Source organism: Sinocyclocheilus anshuiensis, unplaced genomic scaffold, assembly GCF_001515605.1.
Source record: "Sinocyclocheilus anshuiensis isolate Anshui unplaced genomic scaffold, SAMN03320099.WGS_v1.1 scaffold804, whole genome shotgun sequence".
NCBI classification, from domain to species: domain Eukaryota; kingdom Metazoa; phylum Chordata; class Actinopteri; order Cypriniformes; family Cyprinidae; genus Sinocyclocheilus; species Sinocyclocheilus anshuiensis.
Genome location: NW_015557098.1, coordinates 499,066 through 517,883, shown reverse-complemented (window position 1 = coordinate 517,883; position 18,818 = coordinate 499,066). Strand labels below are relative to the sequence as shown.

The 18,818-nt window shown below is 39.1% G+C and overlaps 1 protein-coding gene across 2 annotated transcripts in view; it reads left to right on the top strand.

The window, feature by feature from the left end:
• Window positions 1–18,818, top strand: part of gabbr1b (gamma-aminobutyric acid (GABA) B receptor, 1b) — a 121,819-nt gene that overhangs the window by 49,063 nt on the left and 53,938 nt on the right. For both annotated transcript variants that reach the window (XM_016472365.1, XM_016472364.1), the window contains exon 7: window positions 15,260–15,420. In XM_016472365.1, coding sequence (XP_016327851.1) covers window positions 15,260–15,420 — 161 coding nt within the window. The remainder of the gene's footprint in view (window positions 1–15,259; window positions 15,421–18,818) is intronic.

Sequence of the window (18,818 nt, the reverse complement as noted above, 5' to 3'; positions counted from 1 at the left end):
ACACAAAATTGATCGAAAGTGACAGTACATTTATGTTACAAAATATTATAAAATAAAAAATATTATAAAGAATCCTGAAAAAATTATCATGGTTTCCAAAAAATATATTATGCAACACACCTTTCATCATTGATAATGATAATAAATGTTTTTTGAGCAGCAAATTAACATATTAGAATACATATCAGCATACATTTGACACTGAAGACTGGAGTAATGATGCTGAAAATTCAGCTTTGCTTCACAGGAATAAATTACATTTGAAAATATATTACAAAAAAAACAGATATCTTAAAATGTAATAATATTTCACAATATTACTGCTTTACTGAATGCTTGATCAAATGCAGTCTTGGTAAGCATAAAAAAATAAAATTAAAAAAGTCATACCGACCCCAAATATTTGAACATCCACATTGAAAATCAGGAAATTAGAATTTAATTTAAACCAGTTAATTAACAACAGCTTAGGATTTTGACTAATTTAAAATAAATAAATACAATAAAATAAAATAAAAATAACAAAAAAGGATGTTTAAGATTCTGCACTAAGACATTCTTTAATTAATATTTAATTAATTACATTTTCACTCAAACTGTTATGCTGAATTTGTAAAAAGAAAAAAAGAAAGAAAGAAAAAGAAAAATGCAGAATAAAAGCATTTTTCACTTTGAGTGGTCTCTTTTGGACCCCACTTATAGTTCTGTCTTAATTCCTGTTAAATCCCTAGACAACATTTACAGCGCTATTTGTTGCCGAATCTAAACACAGTCTGTCACAGGCTGTCTGTCACTAAAGAACCCTAAAGTAACATACTAGCAGTGTTGTTTCATACTGTACACCAGGGTTAAAGCGATTATAACCACCGAATTAGTGTGAATTGTCGGTTAACCCAGGGTTAAAAGTGGCCCTAACCCGAGGTTCAAAAATTCCCAGGGTTAAGCGTAGCACAGAAATCCTGAAACCAGATCCACTCACCTCCACATGTCGGCATGAACGACAGTGATGATCCCAGATTGCGTGTTGGAAAGGCAGCAGTGGCCTGAAAGTGGCGTGGTGAAGCGGGCATAATCAGCTCTGTGATTTATCAGCGTCTCTGTTGACCTCCATCATGCCAGCTGATCGTTGGCACTGCCTATGTTAAGTGGCTCACCTGTAGTCAGCATTTGAGAGAAATGATCCACATAGCATCCTAATCCTCCAGACCAGCTCAGCTGCCGGCTCTCCCCCTCCTTCCTCTTTCCTTCTCTTCGTATCCCACTCACACTTTCTCTATTACCCTGTCAAGCTCTTGTGTACGTTTAATAATGTGACCATTGATTTGAATACAAGCATTCTCTGCCCCTGAAGGCTATTTGAAAATAATGAGTTGTACTCTGCCGATCGCACGGCCGCAAGAGAAAAAATGCATTAAACACGGCGTAAGCAGGTTTACAATGTTATTTATGTGCATTTCCTTTCCCAATTATCCCTGCTGCATGTATTTAATAGAACCAATGAGAGGAGTTTCTTTACAAGCCTCTTCATAACACGCCGCACGCTTCACGCATCCACCGCAATCGCTGGCGAGGTAGAAGATGCTGATGCAATCATCTAACTTGTTACATGGTTTATCAATGTCTTCCCTCCCTCGGATTCTCACTTTCCCTTTGGAGACCCTGAAAATATCTCGGCATCAGTCATTATTCCCTTTCTGCCTATTCATCGAAGGTGCAAAAACACAAGGGTTCTCGAACAATGAAACGAGCGCTCCAATGACAAGCGCTTCATAAGAGATGGACCATAAACATGAGGGATGGCGGAGCCAGGAATAGCAGAGAGGGTCCAACTCTACCCATAGAGCCAGGGAGATTATTGAGTGTGTTTTAACTGAAGCATGGCAGATCCCATTAACGCTACTACATCCGGCCAAATGAGAAGAAGGAGATAAAGGGGCAGGTAGGGTGAAAGTATAGGCATATGGCCACAGAGGTGAGACTTTGGAGATGGCAGCAATGACAAAAACACTTGTGAGATCAGAATTTTTGGCATCCGATTGGGCCACTTCATATGTGGTTTTAAATCTGATATACACTACCATTTAAAAGTTTGGGGTTGGTTGGTTATATTTTCAAAGAAGTCTCTTATGCTCACCAAAGCTGCATTTATTTGATCAAAAACAGTAAACATTTTAATATTTTGAAATATTATTGCAATTCAAAGTAACTGTTTTAAAAAAATATATTTTTAAAATGTCCTTAGGCATAATTTCTTTACTTTTCAGTGTCACATGATCCTTCAGAAATCATTCTAATATGCTGATTTGCTGCACAAGAAACATTTCCTTTTATTATCAATGTAGAAAACAGTTGTTCTGATAAATGTTTTTATATAAGCTACATTCTTTGAATAGAAGGTTAAAAAGAACAGCATTTATCTGAAATAGAAATATTTTGTAACATTATAAGTGTCTTTACAGTCAATTTAAAAGTACTAAAAAGTATTTCTTAAAAAAAATCTTTTGATGGTAGGGTATATCTTACATCTGGTTACACTGACCTACATGTAACTGTGTTTGAATTCTTCTTTTAATTCTTAGCTATAGCTCTATTCATTGAGGTCATTTCGGCATTTACAGGGATTAGTGATTTTATTGTTTTTATCAAACTGGAAATGTCTGCTTTTCTGTTGCTACCCACGCAAAAACTTGAATCACGTACTGTTATTTTATTTTTTTTATTTTTTTTTGAGGTTGTTTGGAAGCTTAATTCCCACCCAAATCCACATTTGTGAATTTAAAAGCAGGAATTAATCCAAAAGTCATCCTTTTCAAGTTGTACTGTGCTATAATGTGTAATTTTAATAATTCGTAATTTTGGTAAAATTAAGGCTCATATGGCAGAAATGTGAGTGGGAGCTCTTAAGTTGAAGCAATGTCAGCAACAAGTATGCAGTAAACCGCTATACATTTATATCTAAAAATAATATAATTGTACTTGCCGGACTGTATGTATCATCTGAATAGTGCTGTAACATGACAGGCTCAGGTTACTGAATGAATGGGAGTTCCTATATGATTGACACGAAGTACTGAAGTACGTAATTTACATATCAACCTTCCTCATAGCCATTTGGTCTTTTTATTTTGCTATGAGCTTTATGTGGAGCCAAACTGTCCTTATTGGAGACAAAACCGCATTGAACCACACAGGGCGGACCAATATCAATTTATAGCCTGCAGATCAATTTAGTGGGGTTTTATCAATTTTATGGGGCATTATTTATTAGTCGATAATATCAAAAGTGAATGTAAACGGACATTGTGCATTAGGCCTTGCAGTGTAAATGTAGCCAAATCCAAAAGGCGGAGGTGAAGTAGGCAGTTACTGGAGACAGTTCGTCAGTCGAGTGTTTGAAATAAATCCTTCTGTGAGATGATGTGGCTTCTTACACAGAATAACATATTTCATAGGATTTAAGCAGTGATAAAGGATTGCATTATAAATATACTTTATTTTAATGAAAATTATAATAATAAGAACTCAGATAAACCATATATTGCCGTAGTCGTGTGTTTATTAGTCACGTTGAATCAATGAAAACAGTTAAATCTTCTGTTTATTCAGCTGCAGCGATAGGCATTTTCTGGGTTTCTTCTGCGAGGCGTATTTGGAGTTTCAGCGTGAGAGCGCCCTCTGGCCTTTGAATGGAGATTTACTGCTGATCACAGAACCGTGCTTCACTGAAAGATAACGCATGACAATCGCAGCTTCTGTCGAATCGCGATCTCGATTCCATTTCGATTTATCATGCAGCCCTAGTTCGGAGATCAACCAAATTCTGTAAACCACTTAGTTTAATCTAGCAGGCATTCATGTCAAGTAGTTTTGTTGTCATTCCTCTCATTACAGAGTGAGTGTAGAAAAAGAATGCAAAATAGTTCCACTGCAAGCACAGCATGCAGTGCAACAAAGGCGATGGCGATGACAGCTGACAGCAATGGAGCACTGGAATATTTTCTCAGCAAGCCTTAAAAGACGTTGTCGGAAGTTGCCGTTACCTGCTGTCCGCTATGTAGCAAGTTCCAGATGCAAATAATGGAACTGTGTAATTACACTCTGATAGGGCAACTGTATGCATTTGAATGAACCGAACAGACTGAGTTTAACAGTAATTTATAAGAACCGCACGCTTTAGAGCACACCGCTTTTTGGTGCATTTTAGCCAGGAGCGTTAACCATCAGTGGGCTAGCGGAGGATTTAGAGGGACAGACGTTCAAAACAGCAGGTGTGTTATTAAGCAGTGCCTGGTCATATTTCACACTCCAATTCAGCAGAGCAGCCGGGAGCTGCGGTTGTGGCTCGCTCACTGTGCCGCAGTCCCGCCACGGATAGATTCTTCTGTTGCTTTGTTATCAAAGCGACAAACACAGACATGGATTAAAACTTCTCTGTCATGGAAGAGCGTGGCGAGCAGTGCTTTTTCCTCCATGTTTGACCGTGCCTCGGCTCCTCAGTCATCATGACGGCTGAGTGATCTGTCTCCTAATATTCTCCGATTCATTTACTTCTGGGAGGCCTGGGGAACGGCCGACGATGCAATTCTGAACTCTGGCATTTAGCAGTAAATGAAATTTGGTGTCAAATCTGACAAATCTGCCCTGGCGGGCAAATAAAAGGATTACTGGGGTGATGAGAGGGAAGTCTTTGGCTGGATGCTGAGATCGCACCACAGACCATCTGTAGGGGATTGGGTATTTATTTACTCAAAGTCAGGCATTTTTTTTGTGTCTGGTTTTGATTCTCCACCGTATATTGAGTCGACCTCTTTCGTTGTTGAAATATGCCTTGTGAAAAATAACAGCAGACACTTTTGTTCGTCCTTTGTGCACTTCAGAAAACGTGATGCATATCACTGGCGCCTTACAACTGTCTGCCTGCTTTCATGTGTTTGGTGACCTGGCAACCTCAAGAACCAATCAAGCTGCCCAGCTGTGACCTGGCAACCAGCACAGCCAATCACAGTGTCCCGCTGTGACCTTGCAGCCGTGGCATGGCATGGCGACTTGCGCAACCATGATCATTAGCCAGCAACCACCTGTCACTTCGCATATTTCCGCTTGTCTGTGGAGGTCAAAGAATTGATTTGCAGAGGATGTCTTTCTTCGTAAAAATCATAGTATTTCTTATGAATATGATGTCAATGGGGTGTCATTTTCTTCGACAAAATCTGTCTTGATGGTGGGTTACAGCAGAGCTCATTTATCAGCTTCTGTACCGGTAACCTCTCGGTATGTTCTGACATTTTCCCACAATTTAATGACCAAATATACCCTGACAGTTGATTTTAGGTGTTTTGTGGGCAAGATAATAATAAACAATCTTGTACAGATGTATTCTGTAATGCATGTGTGTTTGGTTAGCTGTAGCCTATCCCATAATGAGCACATTCTCCAACAACAGCACCTGGAATGAACACACATGGATGTTATTGCAACCATGCAGTTGGGTGTCGAGAATCGGTAGTCTGATTATAAAAAATGAAAGACTCTCATGAGCTGGTTTTGTTTTAGTGAATCAAATCCATACAGCAAAATCAGTGTCGTCCAACTATTGAATAAATGGCACCAATAAGTCAGGTTGTTTTAATGAATCTACAACATACAGCTCAACCAGCGTTGTACAACTCCTGTGCTTTGGGTTTTGCATTCACTAAAATGAACTGGCTCATGAGAGTCAATGTAGTCTGATTCCTGAACAAGTGAGCAGGTTCTTTTTATTGATTCATAAGCATACAGCACAAATGGTGTAGTCTAATTGTCTAGTGTTTTTAATGAGTCAGTTCTTTTTAGTGAATTAAAAACACAACTTAAAGTTCAATTCCTAAATTAATAACTTTTATGAGCCAGTTATTTCAAGTAAATCAGAAACATGCAGCACAATCAGTGTAGTCCGATTCCTGAACGAATGACTGTTATGAGTCGGTTCTTTTTGGTGAATCAAAACCATACAGCATAAACAGTGTAGTCTCAAACAAATGGCCCCCAAACTAATCAATCTTATAAGTCGGTTGGTTTTAGAGAATCTAAAACATACGGCTCAACTAGTGTTGCCAGACTCCTGAATGAATGGCTGATACAAGCTGGTTATTTTTAGTGAGTCTAAAACCTAAAGCACAACCGTGGTCCGATTTCTGAACAAATGACTCTAATGAGTTGGTTCTGTCTAGAGAATCAAACACAGCTTCACATCATATACAGCTTATAACTTACTGAGAGACTGTAGCTACTGACTGGTTGTTAATGTAATAAACATTATGCATTGTATCATTAGTATATTATAAATTTTACCACTTTTTTGTTGTTTGTTTAGTGTTGTTGTTCAATATATAGCAAACCAGTTATTGGATTGCATTTATTCTTTGCCTTTAAGAAGACATCACTTCTTCCCCCAAATTATTATTCATTAAAAGTATTAAACAAGTCATTAATGGAACCATTTAGGAACCAGAAGTGGAACCAGAAACATATAATTCATTGCAATTCCCATCTGTATTTTTAAGGTTCAGAGAACAGGAACACAATGAAAGAGATTTAGATCATTCCTCCAACTGTGAGTGTGAGCCAATCAAACACAGGATATCTGGCTGCAGGTCCATTTAAACTCGGATTAGATGTCGAATTGTGCAGTTATCTTAACATCAATCTCATTTGACTGGCCACTAACCAGTAGACAATGTGGATATGGCTGTATCTTAAAATGATCCATGCCTGTAGATCTGAAGAAAGTGATTTAATTGGTCCCATTAAGGCAGCTATGGAGTGCATCAGGTGTCTGAATTACTGGCAGAGACAGTGAAAGGTGGCCCACAGGGACATTGGTAGCCTGCTGCCAGCTCTTTGTGTATGCAGAGGGAGTGTGGGGTAGAGCTGCTGACCTCCACGTGCTACAGCTTTGCGGGGCTGTGCATGACAGCGGCGAGATTTCTCTCGAGAGGCAGTTTTGCCTCATATTCCCCCAGTTGCCTTCAACCTTGACATTCTTCTCAAAAAGCATGTGCGGATATCCATACTAATTCTGGTGACATCCAGTCTGCTGTGTCGTGATCCTACTCCAAGCAGCCCGGGACATGCTACTCAGTCCTCTTAATGCAAATGCACAGAAAGACACAGCAATAGAAGGACAGTAAAAGAGAATATTTATCTCTCAGATTTTGACAGAGATGGAATACAAGTATGGTGCTTACTGTACAGTATATACTGTATACTGAACACAGCTGACTCTCAGCTGATCCACGTCTACCTACAGGGATACGACGCCTATCACAGCATCCATATATAAGGTCCTTCAGTATTATCAGCAGCTTTCGTGTTGACTCAATAGCTAATTAAATAGCAAAACCCCATCATATCACTAGGAATTGTGCAATCGGGAATTTAGCGAGAGAAATTCATTCTCCTCTTGGACTTAACCTCAGATTAATTCAAGTTTGTGAACTTGAACATGTGAATTCGCTGCATTGATCATAAGCTGCCTGATGTGGAAGTGACTGAGTTAGCATTGCTTCTCACATCGCTGCATTATTGTCATGGACTCCATGAGTTATACTAATGTGACTGACTCAAGAACAAGTTCAGATGGCATCTGCACTCCCTGCATGAAGAAGGATATCAAGAGATCAAGCCTCCACGTCACAGCTGGCTATGTTTCACTCTCCATTCATGTCTGAATGTCTTCACAAGCTGAGCTAAGTTCCTATTTAAGGCTCTCAGGTTATTGGCAACATGCTTGTTGCTAAGACTATCCATGTTGCTTAGGCTTATTTAGTCGTTTTCAGTGAAATTCTTCTGCTAAGCTTATGCGATCATATTGGCAATGTGTGTTATTATCTGTTGTCATTGCCAAAATGCTTGTTGCTGCAACATGCTGTGCTTTAACCTATCAAATCTGGTCGCCTTTATTTATATAGCAGTATACAGCACAGATTTGGGGAAATAGTGGAAAGGAATACAGGAAATAATGATCATGGTGCTGGCGGAATAATTTCTGCTGTGTCGCAGCTCCGGCGAGAAAATGGTAAGCGGCGTTGTTCGGTGAGGTCGGTTCAGTGTTGATTCTGTTTGAATATTGGACATGTTTGTTCAACCTAGATGTATTGGAACATGCTTGTTCCAGAGCTATCTGGTTATCATTGGGAACATGCTTGTTCTTAAGGCTATCTGGTTTCTGTTGGAACATGCTTGTCTAAAGGCTATCTGGTTGTTATTGAGAACATGTTGTTGCTGAAGCTTTTCAGGTATTGGCAACATACTCATTAGGTCATCTGGTTAAGGGCAACATGCTTGTTGCTATGGCTTATGCGGGTTTTGGCAACATACTTGTTGGGTCATTGGGTAAGGTCAATGTGGTTGTTACTTAAGGCATTGAGATTTTCGCTGTCAGTTTGTTGGGGGATATCAGAATATGGTTTTGTTTTGTGGGGTTATCGCTGCTTTCCCAGCTCTTATCCATGCTAGGCTGCATGGATGCGCAGGGAGTTCTTGCCCAGAACAGAACCATACTGCCAATCCAAACTGTATGCTAATGGTCAATCATCTTTGACAATAGTGGTCCTGACAGAAATCAAGCATAGTTCTGTTCTGGCAGGTCACATCAGCTTATCCATGTCTACCTATAGGATACGATGCCTATCACAGCATCCATATATAAGGTCCTTCAGTATTATCAGCAGCTTTCGTGTTGACTCAATAGCTAATTAAATAGCAAAACCCCATCATATCACTAGGAATTGTGCAATCGGGAATTTAGCGAGAGAAATTCATTCTCCTCTTGGACTTAACCTCAGATTAATTCAAGTTTGTGAACTTGAACATGTGAATTCGCTGCATTGATCATAAGCTGCCTGATGTGGAAGTGACTGAGTTAGCATTGCTTCTCACATCGCTGCATTATTGTCATGGACTCCATGAGTTATACTAATGTGACTGACTCAAGAACAAGTTCAGATGGCATCTGCACTCCCTGCATGAAGAAGGATATCAAGAGATCAAGCCTCCACGTCACAGCTGGCTATGTTTCACTCTCCATTCATGTCTGAATGTCTTCACAAGCTGAGCTAAGTTCCTATTTAAGGCTCTCAGGTTATTGGCAACATGCTTGTTGCTAAGACTATCCATGTTGCTTAGGCTTATTTAGTCGTTTTCAGTGAAATTCTTCTGCTAAGCTTATGCGATCATATTGGCAATGTGTGTTATTATCTGTTGTCATTGCCAAAATGCTTGTTGCTGCAACATGCTGTGCTTTAACCTATCAAATCTGGTCGCCTTTATTTATATAGCAGTATACAGCACAGATTTGGGGAAATAGTGGAAAGGAATACAGGAAATAATGATCATGGTGCTGGCGGAATAATTTCTGCTGTGTCGCAGCTCCGGCGAGAAAATGGTAAGCGGCGTTGTTCGGTGAGGTCGGTTCAGTGTTGATTCTGTTTGAATATTGGACATGTTTGTTCAACCTAGATGTATTGGAACATGCTTGTTCCAGAGCTATCTGGTTATCATTGGGAACATGCTTGTTCTTAAGGCTATCTGGTTTCTGTTGGAACATGCTTGTCTAAAGGCTATCTGGTTGTTATTGAGAACATGTTGTTGCTGAAGCTTTTCAGGTATTGGCAACATACTCATTAGGTCATCTGGTTAAGGGCAACATGCTTGTTGCTATGGCTTATGCGGGTTTTGGCAACATACTTGTTGGGTCATTGGGTAAGGTCAATGTGGTTGTTACTTAAGGCATTGAGATTTTCGCTGTCAGTTTGTTGGGGGATATCAGAATATGGTTTTGTTTTGTGGGGTTATCGCTGCTTTCCCAGCTCTTATCCATGCTAGGCTGCATGGATGCGCAGGGAGTTCTTGCCCAGAACAGAAACATACCGCCAATCCAAACTGTATGCTAATGGTCAATCATCTTTGACAATAGTGGTCCTGACAGAAATCAAGCATAGTTCTGTTCTGGCAGGTCACATCAGCTTATCCATGTCTACCTATAGGATACGATGCCTATCACAGCATCCATATATAAGGTCCTTCAGTATTATCAGCAGCATTAGTGTTGGCTCAATAGCAAATTACCCACCTCCATCCCCAGCTCCTCCTCTCGTCCAGTCAGGATTCGGCCTTCTGATTCCCCTTTGAATCAGACTAATTTCTAAAATGTATACATTAAATTATTGAACATTAATGATATCTGCAGTGCATTTATGTTGGTTCTGTTCTGTTTACCCTAGGGGGTTATCGCTGCTCTCCCTGCTCTTATCCATGCTAGGCTCCATGGATGCGCAGGGAGTTCTTGCCCAGAACAGAACCATACCAAATCCAAACTGTATGCTAATTGTCAATCATCTTTGACGATAGTGGTCCTGACAGAAATGACAAAAATTGTGGTAATTTCTCTTCATTTTGAACTATGATATTTTAATTTTGATTACTGGTCTGTACAGCAAAATCACTGACTGGGTTCTGGACTTTTGAAAACATCCTCAAGGTTTTAGTGAAAATTTTGTCATCATTTATTCACCATCACGACGTTCAAAAACCATTAGGTACAACATAAACCAGTGTAATACAATTCCTGAACGAATGACTCTTAACAGCCAGTTATTAATCAAAAACATGCAGCACGATCAGTGTATTCCGATGACTCTAATTAACCAGTTCTTTTTAGTGAATCATAACGATGTTCCAAACCATTAAAACATTTGTTCGTCTTCAAACACAAATGAAACCCAATAGATTACTGTTCATAAAGATACTGTAAAATTTATCGATATGAATCGTGCACTTCAATTCAGGTTTTCTCTTAGAAGTCTTTTAAAATAAAACCAGTTTTAAATAGAAACGTTGGATTCAATTGAAATACATTCAAGGGGAAATCAGATGCCCATTTTCCACAAGTTGGTATGATTCTTTAGGGTCTGCATGAAATGTCTGCAACATACTTTGGTTAAAATTCCTCAGTGTCGTTTAAAACAATACCCTTTTTACCTTGTCAAAAACAGCTCTGCTCACAGCGACCCGTTTCGGCGCATGTCTCTTTAAATGATAATGTGATACTGCTCACCCCAAACCTCTCTTCTATTTTTTTTGGCGCATTACCATGAAAAACTAATCCACTGCATCCTCTTATGTTCACTTTTACATCCAACCTCAAAACACCTGCATTGCTTACGAGACTGTTGTCGCTACAGCTGCTCGAGCATGGAGAAAATAGTGGACAGTGTACAACTGCCTGAGGGCAGAAATATGCTAATACGGGACAGTCCATCAGTGGCCGTGGGCGGGGCCTGAGCATTATGACATCATACTGCTCAGAAAATCAAAACGGCTTGATAATTGAAACTGTTTAGGTTTTTGGGGGGATTAAAAAAAGGGGTGAATATATTTTTATCATTGTGGAGTGGTTGTGTCCACATACTGCTAAGACACGTTTATTTGCAAACACCATGTAAAAGTGAATTTTGCATCCAATGTCCCCTTTAAAGGAATGCTGCAATTTTTGCAATTAGATATTTGACAGCCATGTTTGATTACTTATTTGATCAATACACAGCCCTAATATTATTTAGTTTATTAACTGTCATCTGGCATCACCAGCTCAGTTATTGCGGTGGAAAGCAAGGTCAAGTCAAGTGAGTCGCATTGTATCATACAGTACTATTACCAAACAAGAGGTCAAGCTTTTGCTGGTTAGTATGGACCAGTTCACATTCAAATATACCTGTGTAATCTGACAAAGTAATGACAAAGTTTTGCAAGCAATTGTAGTATAATAGACATTTTATCAGTGGCATATTTATGTATTTTAACTATTTTAGCAAAATAAAAATTCCAGATAATATCACTGATCCGTCTCGATGCCAATTAGATCAGAATCCCTTTCATAAGAACAACTGTGAATAATTGAAATGATAAACGAATCATCAAAGTGTTAATTGGCTTAAGAAGAAGCGAGTTAACAACATATTGATGGACTGTGTTTCCAGACTATCGCTAACTCATTCACTCTATAGTCTTAAGTAAACTTCAAATGTTTTGTTGTACCATTGCGGCGATTAATTCAAATGTTTTGTTGTACCATTGCGGCGATTAATTCAAATGTTTTGTTGTACCATTGCGGTGATTAATTCAAATGTTTTGTTCTACCATTGCGGAGTTTTTTGTTTATTTATATTCCGTCTGTAGAGATTTCTGGTGCACTGGTTTGTTTGCGATCAGGCGAGAAACCTAGGACTATTTCACAAAAGTAGTTTTTGCAAAAAATTCAATATGCTGGAATTATTTTAATGATAGAAATTAAATTGGAGGTTTGTGTTTTTGTGTGATCCAAGGATTCCAATGACATAAGACACTTGAGTAAGTGACAAGTAGTTATTGTGACTTTTGTGCATTTTTTTTATTGATCACTGCCACATTTGACCATAAAGAGTCCCTTTGCCTTAGATCTCAGTAAAAGTACTAAAATTCGACCAAGTTTCAGAGATGTTCAGAGAACACCATTTTAGCAATGTCAAATAATTTACCACAGAAATATATAATTTATACCTTCATAACTGTTATAGTGCCACCTATTGGCCAATCTCCATAAAAGTTGTTGTGCTTGTTTAGAATCATATGTTGCATATTCTTACCTAATTTCACGAAGTTCTGAGGTTTCTTTTAGAATGTATAGGCTTTTTGGTAAACGATTCTAGAGCGCTAGAACCACCCTGGAGGCTAATCGCCACTCTGCATGCGCCACACATGCAGGGGTGTATTTCATCTGTGGCACAACCCCAGGGCACTTGCAGCAGCTGCTAAGCTAATACCAGTTCTCTGATATATAACCAGTGCCTGTGGGTTTTAATGTAGGAGAGAATGTGAAAATCGAAACAGTTTATGTGCGAGAGAAACAGAAATGTGGCCTGAAACCTCTGCAGCTATTGCATCTCCATTGAGCCTAAAGTGCTTCCCTAACAACAACAACAACAACAACAACAACAAAAATGACTCGTTGTTTTAAAACATGTAGATTCTAGAATCGCTAATCAGCTTTGTGCTAGAATGTGAGTGAAAATATATTGGTGTAACAATCTGAATTTCCCAAGACATCTAGTGAAAGCGATACCTCGTGTTTCTGTCTGGAGTTTCATTATTCATTTCAAAGTCTGCTTGATCATGGCCCATGTCACCCCTAACTTTGAGTATCGATGTGATGTATCCAGGCTTGCACTGCTTTTGCAGAAAGAGAAGTTGCAAGATCAGTCAAGAGTGTGCTGGGAATAAACGGAGCAGGAGAAAACAGATAGATCGCTGCAGCGATTCTCATCAACTCTCAGGATTAGTGAGAGGGCGAATGTGTTACCGAAACCACTGAACGTGTAGAAAAATAGCACTCAGCTCGGAGGAAAAACATTGGGTTCGGGGGGAGGTGAGGAAGAGAGTTAGAGGAAGCGAAGGATCGGTGTCAGCCCATCAGTTTGGAGGTACATTATTGAAGACTACAGTCGAGCACATGTAGTCAGTCCTCTATGGATCCTGTTTATACCACAATGTATCTGCTGCAAGGTGCAGGATTAGTGTGAGCGGTGGCTGGGAGTTTGGAAATAGATGGTGCAGTGGAGATGAAGGTGTGTGTTAGAGAGGAACGAAGCGTGTGATTCATAATGTAGTGTATAGCAGGTTCTGTCTAGAATGGTTCAGGATACATTCAATCCTTATATTGATTGGAAAACAACAACAAAAAGTGAGTGACATGAAATCAGACTAAACTGTGACTGAAAATGTAAGGATGCAATTGCAGGAAGGAAGACGTTATTAAATATAGGGTACTATCATGGCCCACCTTGATTAAATTAAAATGCGTTTGTAATTAGGTTCTGAGGAACAGACTGTGAGAGAAAGAAAAATGTGGATGCGATGGTTTGGGTGTAGTTGGCGGGGAGGTGGGGAGACGGGTGGGTAATAAACCAGAGTGGTTGTGTTAAGGGATTGCAAATTCAAAGTGCTCTGTGAAACGGAGAAGGAAAATGAGCCCCACACATCTATGACTCTCTCTCTCTCTCTCTCACACACACACACACACCTTTCTAGCTCTCTTTCTCTCACGGTTTCTCTCTCTCACACGCACATACATACACATTCTCTCTCTCGCGCGCGCGCTCGCTGTCTCTCTCTATAAACCAGCACATTCTCTCTCTCTCTCTCAGTCTCCTGCTGCATCCAAGGAACACAACACACTCACTTACTGCCGTGACTTCGTTTATCGTTTCTTTTGATTCCGTACTGGATTTTATACCGATCAGCCACAAAGATATATCGCGCTAATCAGGTTTCACTCCGAATTCACCGTCTCGCATCGTGTAAAGATGCGCACAGATTCCAGCGGATCGTCTGTAACGCGGCGCTTTCCATAAACAAACATGTAACGTTCATTTCTGTGCTCTATTCGTTCCGGGTTCGGGAGAAGCGTGAGTATAAGACTTCAGCACGAAAAACTCTTGAGACTACGACAGATTGTTATTGTTTTAGCGCTTCCGCTCGTTAACGTTATTTTGCGTAAATGTACTCTGTTAAATTTTAAACCGCACCTTTAGACTGTTTGTAACGTCACATTAACTTTTAATGTCAATTGCATTAATGTCGGCTATTTAAAACTTTGGTGAACCTTTGAAACAGTACATTTTATAAGCGTTCATGTAAACACTCGCTAGCGTGCGCAATAGTTCAATATGCGGACCTTGTTAACGCGACGCTGATAGTTTTAGTTTTAATTTCCTCTCCGCAGATTTATTACGTTAATTAGAAAAGAATCAAAACCACATGCCTTTGAATCGTCATCGATGTTGTGTTTATGTTTTTGTCTTAAACGCATCCAAGTTGAAAATGTAAAAGTGTATTTTAGTGCATCTAAAGGTATATTAAATATCTATAGGAGTTCGGGGTAATTGACAGTGCAACATTCACGTGAGATTTTGAATGAATAATTTCAGCATTGAAGGAGACTGAAATTTACACTGTCCAATATATATATATTTTTTAATGAAAGTAAAATTCTTGTCAAAAACCTCCAGCTTTGCCTTTCATGTAAAACAACATCAAGAACATAAACTGTGTTGGCACACACTCATGCCCACTATGGCCAAACTATCCTGGCAGCATCACAGCAGAGGACGGCACTTGGTATCAACTTCCTACTTTGTTTTGGCCACCCTTACTATACTGTTCTCCTGGTCCTGCCCGGTTCTAGGCAAGAAGAAACTCTACATCGGAGCCCTGTTCCCGATGAGCGGCGGATGGCCGGGTGGCCAAGCTTGTCTCCCTGCTGCCCAAATGGCCCTGGATCTGGTGAACAAGAGAACGGATATTCTTCCGGATTATGAGCTTGAATTAATCTACTATGACAGTATGGTAAGTGAGCACTGCATGTGAGCCTCTTTAATTACTTTCCATTATGTGAACTGTTTGATAGCATGCAATTGAGTGTGCACCGAACTAGTCATTCCATAAGAGTGTTTACTTGCTGTTGATGTTATTTATTCAAACAGTGTGGCGTGTCATTATCAGTGGTTTGCTGAAGATTTGTGTTCACAGGAGATTTCTGAGCAAATTTACATTTTACTACAGCAGATTAGGTCAGCTGTAGTATGCTATTAAGGGTTTGGTGGATCCTAATGAACATAATGTTCTTTAAATGGGAATTTGTACTTGATTCAGTGTGACTTCATTAAAGCTGCACAGAGGAATGTTTTGACACCATCATATTAGTTATGCTGTCACCTGAGGTTTGCTGGCAAAAATCTATTCATAGCAGCCCAATATACCTTCCGCTTTCCCTGTTCGTATCTTTCCATTTGCTTCGCTCTCCCTCTACTTCTCTCCATCTTTCCCACCTGCGTCCCTCCTCCCCCGCACAAGAGATGCCAATGCATACTGCCTCTCGCACACACATATGCAGAGTGCAAGCCAGAGTTTTAGACAGAAAACGCATACAGATACATGCAGAGTGCAAACAGTTAATTCCCTGTGACTGTTCAGTGTTGCTAAAAGCTTCTCCATGATTGGTCGGACCGAGTCTGCATTGGAACCCCTGCTTCAAAGATACAGGAGAAGGAGGAAAGACTGGGGGTGGAGGTTGGCATGACAACAGTTACCAAGACCACTGCTGTTCAAACAAACACATAAGGCCACAAATTGCTCTGACAAAAGAGAGAAAAAAGCACAGCCATTTATGATTATTGCATAAACAGAGGCAGATGGATAAATGGGAGAAATTAGGCGGCTGGTGTGAGACTATAGACGTATGAAATCCTGTTCTTCCGTCTGCACTCGGACATATTGAGAGCATCGTTTCTGATCCCCAGCGGTAGGTGGATGTAATCGGGACCCCTGCGGATCCGAATGAATACATGCACACAGAAACACTCTCATGCAGAGAGCCGCGTCTGATTAGGATTCAGCACCACGGACAGCTACATTTAGAGAGCAGGAAAGCGCTGTGTCATCAGGAGGTATAAGGCGAACTGGAACATTTCATCTGAGTTGGGTTTTAGGTATTCAGACCCAGATGTTCCCTCCTGAGCCACACAAAGAACAGTCTCATTAAACCTGCGCCCAGTGTAGTTCTGGGCCGTTCTTGATTGGAGCGGAGGACGGTGCTCTCCGCAGGGTGACGGGGATGGTACGAGGGGGGCATGCTTATTAGTATGGACTGGACCTGTAGAGAAGTGAACAGAAACTAAAACAAATATATTTTTACATTCCCGTTTACTCCAATAGTAAAAGAAAGAAGAAAAAAAAACACATAATCTGTGAAAAGGGGCCATAGTGTTCATTTTGTCAGTTGTTTTTTAATTTAGTTTGGGCCTGTCTCAAATGCCCTTTTTAGTTTTTATCATATGTGACCCTGGAGCACAAAACCAGTCTTAAGTCGCTGGGGTATATTAGTAGCAATTTGTAGCAATAAAAATTATTGATTTTTCTTTTATGCCAAAAATCATTAGGATATTAAGTAAAGATCATGTTCCATAAAGATATTTTGTAAATTTCCTACTGTAAATATATTAAAACTTAATTTTTGATTAGTAATATGCATTGCTAAGAACTTCATTTGGACAACTTTAAAGGCGATTTTCTCAATATTTAGAGTTTTTTGCACCCTCAGATTCCAGATTTTCAAATAGTTGTGTCTCGGCCAAATATTGTCCTGTCCTAACAAACCATACATCAATGCAAAGCTTATTTATTCAGCTATGTATACGACTGGTCCAGGGTCACATATTTTGTCAGCCTATTCTGTTTTTGTTTAGACAAGTTTTAGTTGACTAAAAGTCTGGGAATTTTACTTCTAGTTTTAGTCAATGAAAATGTTTAATTTTAGTCATGCTGCATAATGCTTAAACTGATAATCACAATTATTTTGCTCAAAATTATGATTGTGATTACTGATCATGATTGTTGTCATTTGAGAAATTTCATCATAAATACTGCACTTTCACCTATAAGCACAAATAAAGAGAATGTTGACTCATACACATGGTTTATTTGACCTCATCTAGTTTCCTGATTTATTAAATTATCATATAAATGAACACAATCTCTACATTATGAAAACTAGTAAAACTCAGAAGCTTCTCTCAAAAACCAAAAACACTGAAAATCCTAATATTAATTTCAATAATTCCAAAAGATATTCTTGTTTTCCTATTAAAACAACAACAACAACAAAAAAGACTTTATATTGTGGCACCAAGGTTGAGCAGATTATCACGATGGATATCACCAACTCCAACATTTTGTCAAGGATTTCAGTTCATCACAATTCATCACTTTTTCCACAGTGTAGAGAGACCATGCGCATGGTTGCTAGATTGAAAGTAAACGCTGGCCAGAAAATGTGTCCTTTTTGGAGAAAAGCTCTGATGGGGGGATTTCAGTTCTTGACATCTGGCAACCTCAAGCATGAAAACTCGCAGAGGTCAAAATTTTTTCTTCTCTTTTATGTTGAAGAAAATATAAAGAGATTTTGTATATAGAGAGTTTTTAATTTTTAATCTATATTTTACTTCGACTTTGTTCTTCAATGATATTGCATGCTGAGATAATTACAGTTAATGTTTAATGATGTTGGTGTCATCTCATTCATGGAAAAAGGTTGTCAATCAATTTTTTTTGATCATGTATCATGGTTTTTGTTAACGAAAGTAACACTAGTGTGAAATAGGGTGGACATTACTGGCATTACATGTTACTCATAGTAACATGCATTGGATTCAAAGTACACATTTTATTGGTTCATGCATTCCCTAGGAATCAAACCCATGACTTTGTGCTGCTGTTGTAAGCTGCAGGAATGCTATATTGTTTAATTTTATGCAAATATTGTAAGTATCCTGATCATTTTATGTGCTTTTAATTAGGCAATTAAGTTTCCTAAAGAGTGTGTCATTAAACTAGTTTTTCAATCCTTTCTTGTCCTCCAGCTCACAAGAATGAGTGTACAAAATCAGAGACAAAATGTTTTAATTTGTTAAGCTTTATTCATATTTAGTGAATTAGGTAAAGCATCCCTAGTCCCTATATGCTATTATACTAGTATTTGCTGCACTTCTATTCTACAGCACCATGGCAAAGAAAATTGTTTTAGCTCACTGGGAAACTGTCTTTCTATTGTGTTGTCTTCACTGTGACTGCATGCAGAAATAAACATACCGAATATTATAATTCACTTCTTTTTATGAATCGGTCAAAAAGACTAATGAAATCAGATACAAGTTTGCATCAGTCTACTGAACTGAATCTGCTGAATC